The sequence below is a fragment of the Molothrus aeneus genome, chromosome 9 (assembly GCF_037042795.1).
Source record: "Molothrus aeneus isolate 106 chromosome 9, BPBGC_Maene_1.0, whole genome shotgun sequence".
In the NCBI taxonomy this organism is placed as follows: domain Eukaryota; kingdom Metazoa; phylum Chordata; class Aves; order Passeriformes; family Icteridae; genus Molothrus; species Molothrus aeneus.
In genome coordinates this window covers 17288750-17303431 of record NC_089654.1, presented here as the reverse complement: position 1 = coordinate 17303431, position 14682 = coordinate 17288750, and the positions used below count along the sequence as shown (strand labels likewise).

Here is a 14682-nt window from a genome sequence, read left to right as displayed (position 1 = left end):
GGCCTGTTGTCTGGCATCTTGTCTGGTGCAGTTTACAAAGCTGCTCTTACAGACCAAACATAGAATAGCCATGTTGGGATTTTCTTTGACAAATAAAATTATGTACCAGAAGAGCTGTGGTTGGTAATATTTATATGTTTTCACATAAAAAGATCTGTTGTTAGAAAACATAATGAGCATCATTCAGCTCAGAAGGGTTTGAGTCCTAATTTTAGATTTGCTCTTCACACTTAGCTGTTCTTAGATGTGATTCTAGTTAGGACCTTACAGTTCACACAGATTGTGTCTTTTTTAGTATGGCTGAATGACATATGTAAGGCAAAAGCCAGAAGTATTTTAAGTACTTTCAAATCCTCTTAGATCTTATGATACTTTGTCTTACAGCAAGACTTCATTGCAGAGTCTACAGTTGATCCATAGCCAATTTAAGCTTCTCACATTTATGTGGTCTTATAACTGTGCTTGCTCCATTACAGCTCTGTCTGGATATTACATTTCTCTGTGCATCTTGCTGGGATTTCTGGCTATTTATCATGTGGTTCTGCAGGATTATGGGCTGCTTTCTGATACTTCTAGTGAATTCTGAGACACCTTTTTGTCCTCTGGATAAGGTCCACAGGAAAAAGTCAGAGGTCTGACAGCACTGGTCCGTCCTTACCACACAACACATTGTGTACCAAGTTGAAAACAAGCTTCCCTTGAGCTTCAGACTTTGATCTTTTCCAAACTAGTTAACTCAGACAGAAAGGAGATACCAAATTCAAGTCTGAGGATTTTGTATTTCCTGGGGGTGAAGAAAGAATCAACATCTGAGCATTAACACATATTTACTCTGCAGCAAAGGTGGACCAAGGAGTCTCACCAGTTCTTGCCCCTCTGCATTTGAGTGTTTAGTGCTTGTCCCAAATGGATGGCAATGGATATTGATCAGACCTTGTGGACCCTGCTGGGAAGGGTATTCAGAGCTGTGCACAACAGCTGTCAGGTTTCCCTCTCTAATAAATGTGTCATTTGCCCTTTGCTGCTGGTAAGATTTTGTCTGCTTTTAAAAAGATCAGGCATGCATAACTTCCTAGGTGGTGCTGGGTGGGTTTTTTATTATTGTTCTGTTTTAGAAAGGAAACCCTTAAGAAGAAAACTGTGAAATAGAAAATTGTTGCCTGGTGTAAAGCTTTCTACCCTTTTGCTGTGAGAATATATTGTGCTTAACTAAAGCTGTTAGACAAAATTAGAGTGGATAAACAGGGCAGCTCCAAAAAACCTGTTCTTAATGATGCTGTGGAGTGCCTTTTGCCCAAAACAACATTCACATGTGACCCATCTTGTCATTGGCTCTGCTGCTATGTGCATTATTATCACGTATTTGGTACCTGGTTGGGGAGGAGGGAGCAAATGCAAAGAAACAAGGAGGGTTTTTCTGTACTACAACCCTGATTCTGAAGATATTTTGTCCTGGCTGTTACAGGGAGGAGCAAAAAAGTGCCATGTGTCTGGACACAAAAATCCCATTGCTGTTCCTCAGAGCCCAAGGCCTGTGTTACAGGATCAAAGGATTGTAGTTTCAGACCTCTGCCAAAACACACAGAGGCAGTAAAACAAACTGAAACACAGGAGTGGAGGAAACAGACTCAAAACCAGGCAGGATGTTGCTCTGTGGTAAAGCAGTGCCCTTGATTTTCTGGCATGACACAGGAGCTGGTGACTGTTCTAAGTTTATTGAAAGGTCTGGACAATAAAGGGGCTTTTGATGGGGTCTTCTGTGTTATTGAATAAGGTGTTTGATCTTAATACATACATTTCTACAGGTATTAGGAAATTAATAGCATTGAAATTAATAATGACAAAAAGAAGCTAAAGTAAAGGTCAAAGTATGTAAAGCTTATGCTGCAGTCTTTTACTTTTGGGTAAGCAGAGTGTACTGACAGCCTGCTAATGAGCCCAGCAGTGTCAAAGTGTGGATTAAAAGAATCCATCTGTCATTTATATCTAATCCTTGTTGTAGAGTCATGCACTACCTCCTGCCTCTTTTCACCTCAGTCAGGATGTTTAGGTATTTCTTTAGAAGAGGCAGAGAAGCCACTGAGCACTGAATTCATAGTGATGCTTCATGGCATTCTGATGAAATCCTCTTTTGGGTTTCCTTCTCAAATGCTGTGGGCACGTGCTGCACTGGGCATTTCTGCTGTGAGAGGAGGTCTCATGCCTTTAGCCATCTAGTGACTCTATGGTGGTCTATTTGTAAAATTTATTTTTAATTTACTTTTTCCTTTTTTTCCAGCTTCGTTTTCTAGTGGAGCTTTTATGGCCTCTGTCATTGTTTCTTGCACTTGTCTGGCTGAGGAAAGCTAATCCACTGTATCGCCAACATGAATGTAAGAATGTTTCAGAGGTTATCATGATCTGACTTGTCATAAGTAATGGCCAGGTGTTCTCAGACAGAGGTATTGGGACCTGTTTGTGGAGTGTTACCATCCAATGGTGAAAGAACAGACTTCAGTTCAAATAGCTTAGTTATTTGTAGCCATGTAGTGAGTGTAAGACCTAGCAGTGAAGACATAGAAAAAATGTCAAAATGTCAAAAATGTTTTCCTCTGAGATGCTTTCTGGTCAGACTTACGTGGGGTTTCAAGGTGCTATCTAGTTTTGGATTTCCATAATTCTGTTACTGAGAAAGTACTACCTCACTACCTCTTTAAAAAGGCATTCACATTACTCAGAATTAGTTTCTGTTGAAAATAGCCATATTGCTCTATTGGTGGCTTCTTTTTTCTCAGTTAAGGAAAAACCTATGTGATTCCTGTCACATTCCTTCAGAGCCAACTCATCGTGCTATTTATATTCCCAAAGGCTGCATTGGAAAAGACGCCTAACAATTTCTATTTTGTATTTTGGTACTCTAGGTCACTTCCCAAACAAGGCAATGCCATCAGCAGGAACACTGCCATGGCTACATGGCATCTTCTGCAACATGAACAATCCCTGTTTCCGCAGTCCAACCCATGGAGAGGCTCCAGGTGTAGTGTCCAACTACAAAAATTCCATGTAAGCAGAGCTCTGTGTGTGAGGCTGGGTTGCAGCAGTACAGGCCTGCTAGGGAACTGCTAATGGCTTGCTCTGGGCACCTGTTGGGCAGTCATGGGCATGAATGATGTGGGGAGAAAGGCTGGAGTATCCTCACCTTGCTTAGAAAGGTGTCTCACCACGCCAAGAAATATTTTAAAGAATTGTTCTGTGGGGTGAATGAATAGGGAAGATGATAATATACGAGTGTGCAAACAGTGGAAGACAAAAATTTTCAGTTCTAGCACTTTGGTTTCATGCCGCAAATGGTCAGCAAAGTTGAAACAGCTCATAATGGTAGGTTTAGGCCTTTTAGAGAGAGACTTGAGTGCATGTCTCTAGGGAACACGTGTTCACTTAATAAAATCCATAAGAATTTACTTACTCAATGTCTTTTGATAAAAGAGCATAGAATACCTAGGCATTCTTTTCTCATCACTAGAGTTGTCCCTTCTGAATGAGAGCTCTGATGAAGTAGCAGCAAATAAGAACCTGCACTGCCACTTCTTATGTGGCACCTGTTTTGGCTATGTACTTGTGAGACTTTAATCAGCACATAACCTTCAGATACTAAGCTTGTTTGCAAAATAGGAGGATGGGAGATTTCCAGACTATTACTGAAAAAGGGCTGTGGGAGTTTTATTGCATTGTTCATTACAGCTGAGTCATGAAAGAAAGTATAGCAGACAAGGACCCTTGGAGTGAAAAAAACCCTGTCAGCCTAAATATAAAAATGCTTCAAATCTCCCTGTTGCAGAGTCCACTTTAGAGCATCCAGTGATTAAAATTCATGAGCTAATAATCTGAAGGCCACTGAAGCCCCTGTCATGTGAAAGTCTGTAATGTGGACTTAACTTACCATTTGACCTTTTGTTCCTGGTGAACAGGATTTAAAATAGTCAGCTGAACATTTTTGGTGGGGTACAGTCAAACACACAGTGAAGCTAGAGGGTTCTGGTTTCTGTACATTCTAGCTTTTATAGGTTGCTTATTACAGAGCAAACTGTGGCTTTGTCAGTCCCAATGAATCCAGTGCACTACAGCAGAAGTAAATTCATTGTGTTCTCTGAAATAATTTGGTCCTTCCTGTTTGTTGTTTCCTGTAAGCTAAAATGAGTCATGGGGACTGAGATACTCTATTGCATGCATGGAAAAACATAATACTGTTAAAGGAGTGTAATGGCCTTGCCTGATAGTTAGAATTTCTTATGCTTGTTCATAAACAGAGGGTCTGGTTGCATCCTTGCTTGATCTGCATGTTCTAACCCAGAACCAGTAGCTGAACAGCTGCCTGTGACTATTTGTTACTTGTGTTTTCCTGCTCCTCCTAGAAGAAATATTCTGAAGGGGCCAAACAAATTGGAGGAGACTGATGTGTGAGGTGAAGGATGTTTCTGTTTGTGAATGACTCTGTGTCATTTGCTAGGCTGAGCATGTGCCCAGAGTGCTCCATTCAGCTGCTGGAGGTGGGCCTGGGCTAGAGCCAGGGCAGATTTGCACTATAATTGTGAGACACAAGTTGTCCGGGGAAGGTTCTGTGTCTCCAGAAGGACCAGCATGGCTAACGAAAAAATATATTAATGGCCAATCTTCTGCAACACCAGTAGCCCTCTTAAAACTTCTGTGGAATTTCAAATCTAACTGAACCCCAAACTATCTGAAACTGAGGACAAAACAACTTTTTTTTTTCCTCATCCCTAATACAGACAGTCAACATTTCTTCTTCTCTTCTCTTCTCTTCTCTTCTCTTCTCTTCTCTTCTCTTCTCTTCTCTTCTCTTCTCTTCTCTTCTCTTCTCTTCTCTTCTCTTCCATTTGTTTGGTTTTGGGTTTTTTTTGACTTGAAAGGTTCTCAAGAGTCATCACTCTTAAATTACTGTTTCTTCATTATTTCTCCTTTTAGCCTTGCAAGGGTATATAAGGATGCTCAGGAGCTTTTACTGGAAACCCCTGAAATCCATGACCTCGGAAGAATCTGGGAAGAGCTGATCATTATGACTCAGTTTATGGAAACAATGAGAACTAATCCTGAAAGAATTGCAGGTAATTGTTGTACCTATATCCTTTAGACTATTTAATTTTTCCTTCTGAGAGTTGGATAGTAGTTACTTTGAAGGCTGGCAGCATTATAATATATTTCACATGTAGCTGTTGCTCTGCTTACTGTTAGGGTAAGTTAAAATCTGTTCCGTGACAAACACCTGTCATTTAAGGGAAAGGAGAGAGGCAGTCATCTCCTACTACAACCATCTTAAATGATAGTAGACAAAACTCGAAAAGCATGGATATCTCACCACACAAAGTAAAACATGGCTTAAGAAATGTCATTAATTATCATTAAAGTAAAAGCAAAAGCAGTGAGAAAGTTCACTGGAAGATGCAGAGGAATGGAAAATTAGGAACATGTCTGAATATATGCCAGGAGCATAACCCAGAGAAGTGCTTAGAGGTACTTGGTTACAGTCTTAGCTAAAACAGGTTTGAAACAGTGAAGAAGGAAACTCTTCATGATATGTTAAGAAAGCATTGAACACTTATAAACAGAATTGCAAAATCATTGCATTAATTTTTATTCAAAGCAACTTGCCAAACTCAAAACACAGTCCTGGGGAAAATAGGGAATGGTATAATTGTAAAATTTTTGGACTTGAAGTATAGAATTTGAAAAGGGTACTCCTAAAACTAAAGGTTTAAAAATGGTCTGGCTTTGTGAATTGATCTGTCCCATGCTCAAATCCTTTGTCACCGGAATAGCATTCTTATTAAAATTAGTCACTCCCCATATATTTTTAACAGGATGTGTATAAACCATCTGATATACATGGTCCACTATCCTATCAGAGGTTTATAACTAGAAATAAAAAAGGGATTATCTCCTTGTGAATAACAGTGAGACAACCAAATGCCCCAGAATGTAAACAAGAACTCGAGTATAATCTGAGCTGTTGTTTGTACCCAGCCATAGAAATCAAACATGACTATTTAGAGGGGAGGAAAAGCATGTCATGCCATGGGTTTGCTGTGTATTGCTAAGGGGCCACACCCCGTGGTTTAGGAAGTTGCCTTTGCATTCCATATCAACTTTACTCATGAAATACAGAGTACATTCCCACGAATCCTGTGATATGAAATGTTAACACTCCTTCAGAATCTGTGAAGGTTTTAGATGTGTTTTACTTTTAAAAAAATAGAAATTTGGAATTTCCTATTATATAAAACAGTAAAAAAGTCAGTTCTGAAGCTTAACTAAATAAAATAGGAATTACCATCTTTCTTCATACAGCAAAAGTTACTGAAAGATTGGCTATTTAAGCTGTCTGTGTTTACAGCTTACTACTATCACTTTTAAGTAACAATCTTAATTGAATAGCTGCAATGTTGAGCAAGGAAAAATTTGCAAATGCCAGAGTTGTGATTGCGCCTTCTTCTGACTCCTGAAATCAGACCTGCCTCTTGAGTCCTCCTTCCTTGTCCTGGTCTCCCTTTGCTCTGACACTTTCGATGAGATGTTTTCTTGTGGTGTGCTTTTTCCTCCACACTGCCTGGATGCCAGGAAAGGCATCAGTAAGAATATGAGGGACAGACCCTTGCTATTGTTTTCAGTGTTTACTGCTTGAATAAATATGTGGAGAAACAATTGAAGAAGTTCTCAGACCCTGTAGCCTCAGGCCAGAATATGCTTAGTGCAGATGGAATTGTGGAAGTTAGTTGGCAAACTCTGATAAGACTCAGCTCACAGAATGGAGCGCATGTTTATTAGAAATGTTGAAAATTCCATTCCCTATGTCAGTAGGATACACACTGCTCCTGTCAGTTTCCATTGCCTGTTCTAAAGACTAGAAGAATTAGAGCTATTCAAGCATTCTTCACCAAAGTCTGTGGATGCTGTGTGTATTACCTTTAATAAAGGTATAATTTAGTAAAGTTGTAATAAATATTTGATGAACATGAGCAACATTAGGTTTCCAAGCTTTTCTCTTGCACCATGCTGAGGCAGAGTTCTCACTGATAAGATTTGTAACAGAGACAATTTTTAAAAGATTGGAACTGTTTGACTTTAGGAACAGCAGTACTTTGAGTATTGTTACAGGCAGTAGCAGGGAAATTGGTGGCCTCTTACATGTGACTAATTTAACATCTTACATGTGACTAATTTAACAGTGGGTGGTCTCACTGGTTTGCCTGAAGAGTAGTTGTTAATCTTGTTTAATATAGTTGTTAATCTAGTTTATTATGAAGCATAAGCTACAACTTTATGCTTCTCCAAAGAAGTTGAGTTATTTCTCATGCAAGATTTTCAAGGGTCACATTTGCAATGCTGGAGAATAAGGTTAACTAACTAAAATTGATTGACAACAGTGATAAATTAGTGTAAATGTAAAGGGTTGACTGAAGTTATTTACACAAGGCTCAGAAGAAAGGACACTAAGAACTGTAGCATACTTGAATCTGAACCTTTAAAATAAAGCATTACGTCAGAAAAAATCAGACAGTTTCAGATGCAGTCAGGGCTGCTTTCAATGTGTCCATTGCTGTAGCCCTAGTCTGAAACATCTTTGAGAGATCAGATATGCAGAGCCAGAACACTCAGCATTTTTTGATTATCATTTCCCAACAAAGGATTAAATTGATTTTGAGTTGCAAAAATAATTTTAGCCCCAGTTAGTCATGACTAGGTATAAGAGCCAAAGCACATTCTTTTTGCAGGTTTAAGCCAGGATATGAGCTGTTCTTTAACTTCCTTTGTTTGGTATCTCACTGATCTGTGCATTCTTTTTTCATCCAGGAAGAGGAATACGAATTCTTGACATTTTGAAAGATGGGGAGACCCTCACTTCCTTCTTGCTAGAAAATATTGGCCTCACAGATTTTGTTGTTTACCAGCTCATTAATGCTCAAGTGCGCCCTGAACAGGTGGGTAGAGTTTAACAGCTACCAGGTTACCTGTGAGGAACCAATCTCCTGGCTCTACGTGCAAAGTAGCCTCAGCGAAGGCTTCGGGCCCAGAATAACTGATGCCTTATGGGTTGTTTGTACAATTTCTCCATTTGTTTTTTGTGAATCTAGAGGAAGAGATGTTTGGTTTGTCTTTAAAAAACATTTTGAGAATACATTAAATATTAACAAATCATTTTAAATAAACAGCAAAATCCTGTTGTTGCACCCAAATAATGAGCATCAAGAAACAGTACTGGCAAGTACTGCATCCATCCCCATTACTGAAGACTTGACTCAAAAACATAAGGAAGCTGTGCATCCTTTTGAGATAATAGTCCTTATGAGAGAAAAACTATTGGAGGTTCTTAATTTTTGATTTCTCTGCCCTAATGTCAGCATGGTAGCTTTTTGGTATTGTCTTACATGAATAGGTGAAAGTAGAGAAACAGACCCACTTTCTTAGATTCTGATTGAAAAATAAATCTGCTTAAAAATTCAGTATGAAAAATGCAGGTCAAATCCCTCCTGAAGCAGCTAAGCAAGGAACTATGTTTGACCAAGTCCAGGCTGTCTCTGCTTCTGCATGTACATGCTGTATATGCTTCTGCATGATAGCTGGGAGCTCTCTGAGGAATGCTATATTAATGAATGAATGTTGCTGAATCGGAATTCTGGAACAATTTCTACACTGCATTAGTGTGGGTGGAAGCAAGTGAATAATTGAGGCTGAAAGACACAATTCCTCTGTTTCTCTGCCACATAAAATGCAAATTCTAAAACTGTGTGTGGGGAGAAGGAAAGAGGGCATTCATGACTTTTCATGCAGTTCCTTTTGTGCATCACAGGTTTCAGTTGGTGTGACCAGTAGCCAAATTACTTATTTGCTGAATTCTTGATTGGTACCTAGTGAAGCGCTCCCCTGTCCTCACTTTATCATGAAGCAATACCACCAGATCATACCAAAGCCAGTGTAAATTGATACATCCTATGCATTTTCACACTTCCATGTCGGCTGAGATGTTGAAAATTTGCTTTCTTGCTGCTTGTGACAAAGAGAATATATACAGATATCTTGCTGGGTTTCTCTTTTCCTATCTTGTCCCATACCTCTTCTGCACCAGAGGTCTGCTGTGTCAGGAGAACTTAGTGCTGCTGTGTTAGACTCTATTAGCTCCCCAGTGGCATTCATTCATCTCCTGCTAAAAATTCTGCTTGCCAGTGTATGCAGGACTGACATTTTCAACATCATCACCAAAAAATAATTATTGAAACCTGCTGGAATGTGGTGTCTTTCTGCTGTGTTTTCTGTGCTTATGTAGAAAGAGATGTAGTTCTCTTTATGCTGGAAATTAAAGAAATTGAGTATTGGTTAGAGGAAGCTAAAGGACATCTGGTGTTAAATACCACTTTTGCTGCCCTCCATGCAGTTTCCTTGTTAGCAGTAATTGCAGGGATACAAGATCATCTCACCAGAGCTGATTTACAGCTATGAGAAAAGAAAGTGCTGTGAATACTTCTTTCAGGTGAAAATGATGCAGGTGAAAAACCAATCTCATCATTTTAAAGAGACAGCAAGAGAATTATTTTCAGTGGGAATTGAACACTGCATTTTCTGTGGGAGATGATTTGCTTCATTCCAATAGTCCTTCTTGATAAGCAAGTTGCTTATGCTGGGCTTATGCATGGTTGAGGTGGAAGTTTCAGAGCCATGCCTAGACTCTAGATCTATGGTTATCTTAATTCTCAACTGTGATAGTTCATCTCCAGTTCTTCATGCTGTCTGCCCTCTGTTAGCCTGCTTATTTCTGTACACCCCTTCCCCCTGCTGCTGATGGCACAGAGCTGATCAACCTGAAAGCAGCTTGTTTACAAAAGCCTTGACTGTTGCCAACAGCTGGCTGGAGATCTAGGTCTGAGCCGCCTGGGAGTCAGGAAATGACACACAGAGCTGAAAGCTAAACCTGATCAAACAGCCAACTAGCTGAAAAAATAATTTGGACTTCATCTTGCCAGCTTTGGCTAAACAGTGACACATTGATTAAAAAAAAAAGTATTGAAGTTTCCCTCTGAGAGCCTGTTTTTTGAGTCATTCTAAGATAAAGATAAGAAACTGATGTTAAAGCACAACAATAAGAAGTTCAGGAAAGATTGGCAGCAGCACAGCCTGCTGGAAAAATTGGAAGGGTGGAGGTTTGGTGTTTTTCTAATCCCATCTGTTCATGAACATTATTGAAATGGAGTTACAGTTTGTAAATAAAAACTCCTTTTTTTTTTTTTTCCGGTGTTTATCCTTCTTAGTGATGTTAATATCACCATTTCCTTATTTCACAAGTCAAATCAAGCTTCCCAGGCTGCCTCCCTGTGCAGCCCAGTTTCATTGCAGTTGACCCTGCCTGATGAGGACCACACTAAATGAGGCGTGTATGCTTAAAAAATGCTGTACTTACCACACACATCCCCAGGACATAAGTGACCCAGCAAATATGCTAATTATTTCACTGGCATAAAATAACTTAATTCCAATTCGAATGTTCCAATTTGAGGGGGGGCAGGGATGTGTGGTTTTGCAGGTTTTTTAAAAGACAGGCTGGATCTGTCAGTTGAATTCCTTCTTTTGCATTGTGCCTTTCTCCGCACTGTCAAACTTGTGTTAATAACGCCTTTATAGCAGTACAGCTGTAGTGATGATAGTGCCTCTCAGATACTTCTAGAAATTCACATCCCTTTTTTGCATCATCATTCCAAAATACAATCTGTGTGTAATTCAGAGGCCTTTCTTTTTTTGTCAACTGCTGCTCCATAAGCTGGAGCTCAGGGCAGTCATGGCAGATAAAATACAATGGTTTTCACATACAAAATTTTGATACTAATGTATTTCCCAATTTGCTTAGATAAGAAGTAAATACATCTATGTCTGACCTGGTATAGGTGTGGTGTGTTTTTTCAATCCATATGTCTTAAAGACTGGAATGCTCAGCAGATGATTTTTCTAGAGAAAATTATTTTCCTGGGTAGATTTTGACAATTTCTAATAAGAAATTTAATAATTTCTTATTAAATTCATTTAGTCTAATGATATTGTGTCAGTGCATAGTTTTTGCTTGTCTGAAAGTCTGTGTTCATCTCAAACACAGCATTCATTTACAGTTATCACAGTGTTCTGAGTAGTGTTTTCCTTAAATTTGCACTGTGAAAGGAGATGGACAGAGGATGGGAACATTAGCTTATAAGCAATTTCCAGGGCTACTTTTTATTATATTTCCATGTACTCTGTATATTATAAAGTAAGTAGAATTTGTTCATAGACTACAGAGATTCCGTAACAGCAATGTAAATCCCATGTAAATCTACTCATTTCTATAGAGTTATTCTGCATTTACATTGGTTTAACTATAAACTAATGCGTTCTCATTAGTTGAACACTAAAGAGAAAGAATTTGGGCTTTTTCTTTTCTATGTTTATGTTAGAAGTGGTAATCAGTAAATGGGTGTGATTTAATGTAGAATGGCTTTGTAAATCCTGTCTATGTGCCTGTGCAGAGTGACAGTGAATAATGCCTGTGGGAAGTGTTGTAGTGAAACAGTCATAACTGAAATAGAATGCTGAGGGAAATCAAGCTTGAGAATGAGAGGTATTGTTTTTGGTTTTTTTTCTTTGAGCAAGTAACAGCAAAAATATAACTAACCTGAATATAAAAGGTAGAGTGACGTAGTACCATCATTTGGTCCTGGGAAAATAATTTCAAGCAAGCTGCAGCTATTCCTCCTTAGCCACAAGGATGGGTGGCATGGTTTCAGGTGTGCTTAGATGACAGTGAGGAAGGGAAGATGACTCACAGGGACTTTTGCAATGGAAGGAAAATCACTAATGAGAAGACAAAAAATATGTCTGAAGGCAAGGTGATCTAGCATAGCATCAAGTGAAGGTGATTCAAGGGTTGATGCTTCAGCCGAACACATCTCTCTGCCATTCATTAAAATATTAGCAGAGGCTGATATCAAACTGTCCACTTTTGATAAATTTTTCATTGTTCCTGAGCAGTATGCAAGTTTCATAACAATAAGTAAAACACTGGTTTTGTTTGCAGTTCGCCTATGGTGTCCCTAGCTTGACTCTGAAGGACATTGCTTGCAGCGAGGCGCTCCTGGACCGCTTTATTATCTTCAGCAGCCGAAGAGGTCTCCCTTCTGTACACAAGGCCATGTGTGCCCTGTCCCAGGACAGTCTACAAAGAGTAGAAGATGCCTTGTATGCAAATGTTGATTTCTTTAAGCTATTCCGGCTGGTAAGTATTAACACAATTAACGCTGCCTTATGTTGTCTTTTTTTTCCCTTAAATTTCATTGCCCTTCAAGATTTTTTTTTTTTTTTGGTAATATATCATCAATTTTCCAAGTGGTCTTAGTTTATTTACCCCTGCAAATGTAAGGTTATGGAGGTGGGATTGTTAACCTACCACCAGCAGGACACCAGATAGTTCTGAGTATGTTTTGGAATGAAACAGATAAAATTCACAATACAGCAGAACTAAGAGATTCAAATGCAGTTTTTAATTCAAAGTTTGTGTTGAAATATTATCTGGTCTTTCCAGTCTGTGTAGCTAAACAATGTGTGGCAAAAAAATGTAGGGAATCATGAGGATTCTTGAAATACTGAATGCAGCCCATTCTGTCTTTGCTCTGTCCAGCATGACAGAATTTTATATGGCAGTCAAAGTCACGGTGCAGCTTGAGCTGGTGTAGCCATGTGAGCCATTTTTAAAAACCCAAACCAACCAAACTAGGAAGTTGTGCTGGCTTTCATCACTCTTTCTATAGAAACTTTTCCTTACTCCTGTTCATTTTCTTTGCCCTTCTTTGTGTTCCTGTTTCTACTGTGACCTTGCTATGAATTCACCACTTCTGCAGCCTTGGTTTAGTATGGCGATATTATGCCACTCTATATATAGGTATGGGCATGGATTAATATTATTTCTTTAAAGTATATAATAAAATACAAATTATATCAAATAAATAATTATAAAATGGCATTGTTTTCTAGTATTTAATTTCTATTCTGCACACTGAGGTGATGCTTTCAGAGAACTATTAATAAAGGCTCCAAGGTCTCTTTCCTCATGATAGCAAACTTAAATGTCCATCACTGTGTATATATCTTTCATGTTTGTTTTCCCTATGATCATGCTTTGCATTTTTCAGCACTGAATTTAATTTGCTGTTTTTCACCTTTAATGTGATGTCATGAAACCATCACATTGTCACTTTGCTTTATAGGAGCAGGCAGGATATATGAAAAACTCCTGATGTTGCATAGGAAGTATTGGTCAGACTCTTCTGCCACAGCAGTGTAGCACTGTGATTAATTTAACATGGATTTTGTTCAGCTCTGATTTTCCCAGAAATAGGACTAGAATATACCAGGAGCTGCAATTGACACACCAGCAAAACACTGTTTGATTGTTGTAGCATTGATAGTCAGTCATTGTGCCCATATGATTTTACCAACCCTGATAAGAATTTGTCATCAGCTTCTGAGAGGCACTGTTTTCCATTCCTAAAAATATATTTTCTTATGTTTTCATATATCTTATGCTTGCTGGAAGTAGCAGAGAATTAATACTACAGTATTTCTAAAATAGATTTTCAGTATTTGAGGTCTTCAAGTGAATATTCACAATGTACTGCCCAGCATTTTTTACAGGTTTACAATTCCTGTTCCTCAGAGTTTCAAAAAGACCTTATGGCAGGTGCTCCAAGAACCCTGTATAATCCTTGCACAGACTGGTTCCCCTTAGGGGAAAAGGAAAAGTGTATTTTGAAGCCCTGCATGTATTCTTCCTGCCTGACTGTCAAGTGACAGATCAGAACACGCTAACATGAGCTTTCCATAAAAGCTCTTGCCTTTGTGACTCCCTGCCAGGTACCTACACAGTGCAGCTGTCTTCTGCTTTCTTAACCACCTACTGACTGAAGGGAATGGCAGGCAATCAGCAGGGTGTGTAGGCGTTTTTGGGGAAGGCTTTTTAGGGGCTTGTCTCATAAGTGTCACAGTCTAGCTATCTACAAGTCCAGCTTTGTATTTTGTTGTAATAGCAGAAGAAATGCCTGAGAAAGCCACAAGAGTGCCAGCTCCAAGTGCATATGTGATTCTTTAGACAGCTGACAAAGAAGGATGCAGTGTTGCAAACAAAGTGGTATGTGACAGCATACCATGGTGTCACCTGTTTCTTTTAAGTCATTGATAAATAAAATGTTAACTTCTACTGAAAAGGCAGTTTGGTCAGTCTGCAGAAGCCTGGGAAAGTAATGGTTTCTCTCAGGTTTGACAAACACTGAGGACCAGACTGTCCAAAATCAGGAAGTTTCCAAAGTATAAAGTTCTACAAATTATTTACCTCCATGGCAAATGCTTCTGTATCAAACCTTAGCTAAATTTGGAAGTCACCAAGAGTCTGTATATCTCACTGGAAGAATAGCCTCTGTGAGAAGCAGGTTCTCAAATGTCCCAGTTACTGCATACCTCCTCCATTTTTGCACCTTTTGTCATGGTGGGCTTAGATGAACAGAACAAATCCCAAGATATATTTTAAGTGGCCTGTGTTTGTTTCAGCCTTGTATTAGGAAGAACATTCACACAGACCTCTGTGTGTCTTGCACATGGGTACTGGATTTGTGGCCCCATAAG

General features: G+C 39.0%; 1 protein-coding gene across 1 annotated transcript in view; it reads left to right on the top strand.

Annotated features, from left to right (window-relative positions):
• ABCA4 (ATP binding cassette subfamily A member 4) overlaps window positions 1-14682 on the top strand; it is a 61011-nt gene that overhangs the window by 176 nt on the left and 46153 nt on the right. The window contains exons 2-6 of the mRNA XM_066555406.1: window positions 2279-2372; window positions 2901-3042; window positions 4963-5102; window positions 7846-7973; window positions 12086-12283. Coding sequence (XP_066411503.1) covers window positions 2279-2372; window positions 2901-3042; window positions 4963-5102; window positions 7846-7973; window positions 12086-12283 — 702 coding nt within the window. The remainder of the gene's footprint in view (window positions 1-2278; window positions 2373-2900; window positions 3043-4962; window positions 5103-7845; window positions 7974-12085; window positions 12284-14682) is intronic.